The 6,394-nt window shown below is 35.2% G+C and overlaps 1 protein-coding gene across 3 annotated transcripts in view; it reads left to right on the forward strand.

The window, feature by feature from the left end:
- The window catches only part of ABCB1 (ATP binding cassette subfamily B member 1), a 90,645-nt gene that overhangs the window by 48,124 nt on the left and 36,127 nt on the right, over positions 1–6,394 (forward strand). For 2 of the 3 annotated variants that reach the window (XM_011364135.2, XM_023533424.1), the window contains 6 exons: positions 2,686–2,799; positions 2,940–3,050; positions 3,228–3,353; positions 3,462–3,665; positions 3,976–4,146; positions 6,185–6,346. In XM_011364135.2, the coding sequence (XP_011362437.1) occupies positions 2,686–2,799; positions 2,940–3,050; positions 3,228–3,353; positions 3,462–3,665; positions 3,976–4,146; positions 6,185–6,346 (888 nt within the window). Of the gene's footprint in view, positions 1–2,685; positions 2,800–2,939; positions 3,051–3,227; positions 3,354–3,461; positions 3,666–3,975; positions 4,147–5,276; positions 5,407–6,184; positions 6,347–6,394 lie in introns of those variants that run through there. The other variant, XM_023533435.1, reaches the window with a different exon arrangement.

Raw genomic sequence — 6,394 nt, forward strand, 5'->3', positions numbered from 1 at the left:
AAAGCTCAAAAGTTCTCTGGCTAGTTAAAGCAAAAATAGAATCATTTCCTCCTGCCTTAGCCTACTTGCTTTTAATAATTTAAGAGCTGAACTCTAGTGACTCCATTTTATTTCTTTACTCTTCCTCACATGCATCCTTTCAGTTGGTTCTTCCACTAGTCCCACAGGAATGCAGGATGGGGAGCAAACTTTCTCCAAAACTTTCATAATGTTTAGAGTTTTAAAGGACTTAACTTATTTGAGCACTTTCTGGCATTGTATCTTCATTTTATTAATAAATTCAAAAGGCATGCAGATTTTAAAGGGAAAACACAAGTGTTTTGTTCTACTTTGTCTTGTGTACGAAACTGCCAGTTCTGGAAGTTTGCTAAATATTACTCTATTTCACTATAGCCAAGTCCAAAGAAGGGGCTTTTAGAAAACTCTCCCACAAATTACTTAATCTCTATAAGCCTGTTTACTCTTCTACAAGAAAGGATTAAAATAGTACTAATATCATGGGGTCAATGTATGGACAAAAGGAGAAAATACATGTAAAACACCTACCACAGGGCTGGGTACATTGTAAGTCCTCAATAAGCATCGTGCTCTTTTGACCCATTTACTCGTAAGATTTATGAGTATATGTGATAATTTTTCTTACTTCTCTCAGGTACAACAAAAATTTAGAAGAAGCTAAAAGAATTGGGATAAATAAAGCTATTACAGCCAACATTTCTATTGGTGTCGCTTTCCTGCTAATCTATGCATCATATGCTCTGGCATTCTGGTATGGGACCTCCTTGGTCCTCTCAGGAGAATATACTATTGGACAAGTACTCACTGTAAGTGATGTTATGTTAAAAAAAGAATCACTATTGAAAATGCCAATGAAATTGAATGGTGTTGGCTTGACTGTTGGAGAATATATTTTGAAGAACACTTGAATAACACAAAGGTATTCATTCACTACTAGGTTAAAAAGTGGAAAGGAAATTAGATGTGTTCAACAATCAGTTTTGTCTTTTTTGTAGATCCCTCTGTCATAGTTCATCCTGTAGCCTAAATACTATTAGCATTGCCAGTCTCTATAGCATGAACTTGTGTTTGTTGAAGCTGTTTCTTTGTGCCAGACTCTATGCTAAGCACCTCATTTTTATTTCCTGATTTACTGTTTATAACAACAAATGGCAAAATACTTTTCAAGGTCTTTTGAATGACAGCTAGTCCACCTTGCCAATTCGTGGAAGTATAAATTGTTACTCTTCCTAAAATAATGTCCTGTTTGGAGGTTCTCTGCCTTATAGATCTTTGTATGAGTATAGAAGGCTTGCAATTTGATGCTATCCTTTTTTATTTAAAGACAATGAAATAATTCACAAACCAAGCTCAATCTGATTTAATAAAGTACATATTATTAGAAGTGTCACTCAGTTCCTTTTTCATAGGCCAAGCACAAGTATATTGAGTTAATGACAGATTGTATTTTGCTGAGCCCCTTAAAACAGTTTCTTTTCTCAGGAAACAGATTTGTAATGTAGGTGTGATAATTATGTCTCTTCTTTTTTCAAACTGTTGCCTCATCCAAAATGTGTGGGGCTATTTAGTTTAGAATGGTTTTTACCAAAAAGCTTTCATTAGGATAGTGATGCTGTGGGTGAATCTAGGTTGTGATAAGATGTATTCTGCTTAACTGTGATTTACATAAGCAGTTTTAAGTCAAGTATTCACTGAACCCAGACCTGCCTTACAAACTGGAAGCATCCAGAATAGTGAGTAAGAGCATGGGATTTGATAATCAGGTCAGCTTGTTTCAAATTCCAGCTGTGCAACTTTCAGCTGTATGATTCGGGACATCTATCTAGACTTTTCAAGCCTCTATTATCTCTTCTGCCAAATGCAAATGGCAGTATTGTTGCAAGGACTAATCTAGAAATGAATATAGAATCACTTAGCAAAATTCCTTCTATGTAAATTACTGAGTAATTCCTGTGTGATTTAGAAATAAATGAATAGTAATATTCGTTCTTTTTAATTCTGATGAGAAACAAAATCTTTACCAATAAGAAACTGATTTGGGCAAAATGAAAAAAAAAACAAAACCTATTTATCAGACCTCAAAGAGAACATAGTTTGATAGAAGAAAAAAAGAATTAATCTAATAAAGAATAATGACTTAGGTGTGTATGCTTTATAATTAACAAAATATTTCCATATATACTGTTCCATTTGATACACCAACTCTAAGGTTTCTGGGTAGGGAAAACAGAAGCTTGCCTATTTTTGCAAATAAAGAAGTTGAAGCCTAGAGAGACTCTAGAATTACATGAAGACATAGCTAGGTAGTGCTCATTCCAGGATTCAGACCTGGACTTCCTAAATCTCCTTCTAGGGTTCGTTTCCTCTATACTCTGCCAATGATCTAAACCAAAATTCTTGACCATTCCAAAAATATTAAAATATTCTATTGTAATATTCTGGTTTTATAGAGGTTATACCATCATTTCACTGAGCAAGTAAGACTAATTCTGCATTCTAAATGGAAAAGTATTTAAACTTTTATAATATTTTTAACACCCAGTACTTATATGTTGCTTTGCCATTTTAAAATTTAATCAATCGTGTTAGAAGAAAGAAGAATTATGAAAAAAAAATCACACTAAACACTATCTTAATAACTTGATGGTTTTCCTTCACATTCTTCAGGTCTTCTTTTCCGTATTAATTGGGGCTTTTAGTGTTGGACAGGCATCTCCAAGCATTGAAGCATTTGCAAATGCAAGAGGAGCAGCTTATGAAATCTTCAGGATAATGGATAATGTAAGTCTGGGCTTGCTATTTATCCACCTATCTAAAAGAGTTAAAAGTAGATTTCTTGGTGACTTTATCTAACTCTCCACAAATGTCATTCGAAGTAGTCATTGTAAACTAGTAATCTTCTGAAATTTTATTCTGTTTAGAAGCCAAGCATTGACAGCTATTCGAAGAATGGGCACAAACCAGATAATATTAAGGGAAATTTGGAATTCAAAAATGTTCACTTCAGTTACCCATCTCGAAAAGAAGTTAAGGTACAATGATGACTGATTAATCAATGATTCAACAACGTATTGGATAGTTTCTGACACTTTCTTTTAGAGATTGTTAAAAAATATGTATATTTTAACCTAGTTTTAAATTCAACTGTCAGTTCATAGCCCTAGGATCTGTGTATTGCCTTTAAGTTTATTTCTTATTCATCTTGGTAGATCTTGAAGGGCCTCAACCTGCAGGTTCAGAGTGGGCAGACGGTGGCCTTGGTTGGGAACAGCGGCTGTGGGAAAAGCACAACAGTTCAGCTGATGCAGAGACTCTACGACCCCACAGAGGGCGTGGTGAGATGGCTTTTGCTGAACTAGGTGCTGCAGCAATCAGCAGTACCATTGCAGATCACACATTACAACTCTGCAATGTATAAAATTCATACTTACTTTTTATTTCAGATCAGTGTTGATGGACAGGACATTAGGACCATAAATGTAAGGTATTTGCGGGAAATTACTGGTGTGGTGAGTCAGGAACCTGTGTTGTTTGCCACCACAATAGCCGAAAACATTCGTTATGGCCGTGAAAATGTCACCATGGATGAGATTGAGAAAGCTGTGAAGGAAGCCAACGCTTATGACTTTATCATGAAACTGCCTAATGTAAGTCCTTCTTGACTTTTGTCATGCTAGAGGTTCAAGGCATAGAATGTTGGCCTAATGCATGATAAGTTAGTAAATCATAAATGGGAAGAAACTCCTAAGAAGGGAAATCAAGATTACTTCAGATTTTTAAGCTCTAGCAGCATCAACTCATAGTAGGCATATTTTTAAAAAGTGGAGTTGGTTATTGCTAAGTTTTAAGGAACTGGACTGTCTTGTCTGTGAGGATTACATTGTTTAGGTATTCCCTCTCATGTGGGAGCTAAGATGGCTTGTTCTTCATTAAATCCTCCTGTGTTTTCTGTTTTAGAAATTTGACACCCTGGTTGGAGAAAGAGGGGCTCAGCTGAGTGGTGGACAGAAACAGAGAATCGCCATTGCTAGGGCCCTGGTTCGCAACCCCAAGATCCTCCTGCTGGACGAGGCCACTTCTGCCTTGGACACTGAAAGTGAAGCAGTGGTTCAAGTGGCCTTGGATAAGGTCTGTGAGCCTCAGTTCAAACCAACCTGATTAGTAAGCATAAGAACATCCCACTATTAATTATTCTTAATATTATTTTTAAAAAAGGAAAATTTTTATCATTTGTAGTGATTCTTTTTGATATTTAAATAAAATCATTAGGCTTCTGGATCTGTTTGTTTAACTTTATGGGTTTTTTTTTAAGTAGAGATGAACAAATTTTCATTGAAAAATATTTGCAAATTTTTGAAATTAAATAATGAGAAATATAGACTCAAATGAAAATTGATCTTTGTAATCTTGAAAACTTAGCTTTAGAGATAATCCTGTTGTTTAGGTTTTGCAAATGTTTACTGTTGTCAACAAGAGGAAACTATGATCCAAAGATTCACATTTAATTTCCAAGACATTAAATGCCTGATGGAAACTCTATGGGAAATGAGAAGCCTCTTATCCCCAAGAGAAGGGCAGGGAGTTGATGGTGTTGGAAACTTACTTGAGCCATGAAATATCTTTGACTATCAATACTGTTTGACCTTCTGGCAATTCTGGAGTTCATGTGACTCATTCACCAAATTGGATTTGAGTGTTTGTGCTGTGCCAGGCGCTGTGTGCTGTATCTCTGGTATATAATCTAGCTCTGTGAAGATAAGGAATGTGGTGACCTTTTAACCTAAAAGTGCTTTGAGTTGAAGTGTCATAGTAGAATTCAAAGATGAACTCATATTTGTCCCTACTACTCTCCTCTCTAATAACAAAACAATACTGCATGTTCCTTTCAACATCCTGTCACTGTGCTTATTAGATTGTCAAGGGAGGAAAAAGCAGTTACTGAAAATTTTGCAAACTGAAATAAGGACAGATGGGATTGTGGCTGCGTTTTCCCCCTTCACTTTGCTTATCTGTAATTTCACATCTGTGTTTTCTTATTACTCTATAGTAGAACTGTCTTAAGTTATAAATAAAAATAATTTTAAAAGGTTGCATTTAATAGAACTTTATTTATAACGTAAATTTTGGATGGGAATTCCACATGCCTCTTTTTTCCTTGAAAACATCTGAAGAATTGAGCCATTGTCTTCTCTACTTTCTAGTAGCTACCACCTAATTTTTCTACATGTATTTTCTTTTTCTTCTTAGAGTTTTCCACTTCTCCTTTTTGTATTGATCCTGATGCCTGTTTTGAGAATTTTATTGCTAGTTTCCGGAGAGAAATATAGAGTAACAAAAATCATAAGCATTGGGAGTTACAAAGGCCAAAGAAATCTCAGACAAGTTCAGGTTATCTGGCTCTGTTTCACATTAAAGTAAAAATGGAATTGTTATTTGTAAACATTTACATAGTTCCTCAGTGTTTCCATACAGCTTCTACCTAGACATAAGTATCATTTGTTAAGCACTTACTGTGTGTACATCACAATGCTTCATGTGCATTATTTTATTTAATCATCACAACTACTTTAGGAAATGAGTGCTGTTATTATTCCCACTTTATATATGGATAAATTGAGCCTCACACAGGTTAAAAGATTTGGATAAAATCCTGAAATTTATAAATGGCTGAACTAAGATTTGAGTTCAGATCATTGTGACACTGAAGATCAGATCTTGCTGCCTCACACTTACTGTCCGTCTTGATCATCCAAATGTCCTGTGAGATAGCACACTGTGATTCCCAAGTGTGATGGCTGGCTAGCATGCATCAATACAACACTGACCTGTGTTTGCTTGGAATGGCCAATGCCTGGGCTGTAGGGTTTTTTACTTTGTATAAGCCCCTGATTATTATTGTAAACAGGCTGATAGAGGTTAAGTAAAATACTTAGGGGCGTACATAATATTAATATGTGACTATCATTTATGCTTATCTTTATTATAATAAAACATCATTTAAATCACTATCAATTGATTATATATGTATTGAATCCAGAGATTGTCTTACATAGGTTAGATGGTTTTACAGTATCCAAGGCATTGATGTTCAGTAAATACAAGTCGATAAATGAATTTTTGCATATACTTGTACCTATATTCAAAAGTCAAAATTTTCTCTCTTTAGGCCAGAAAAGGCCGGACCACCATTGTGATAGCTCATCGATTGTCTACAGTTCGTAATGCTGATGTCATTGCTGGTTTTGATAATGGAGTAATTGTGGAGAAAGGAAATCATGATGAACTCATGAAAGAGAAAGGCATTTACTTCAAACTTGTCACAATGCAGGTATAATCTAACTCTAGAATTTTCCTAAAGTGTCTCCGGTATATGCTG

This window comes from Pteropus vampyrus, unplaced genomic scaffold, assembly GCF_000151845.1.
Source record: "Pteropus vampyrus isolate Shadow unplaced genomic scaffold, Pvam_2.0 Scaffold4, whole genome shotgun sequence".
Classification (NCBI taxonomy): Eukaryota; Metazoa; Chordata; class Mammalia; order Chiroptera; family Pteropodidae; genus Pteropus; species Pteropus vampyrus.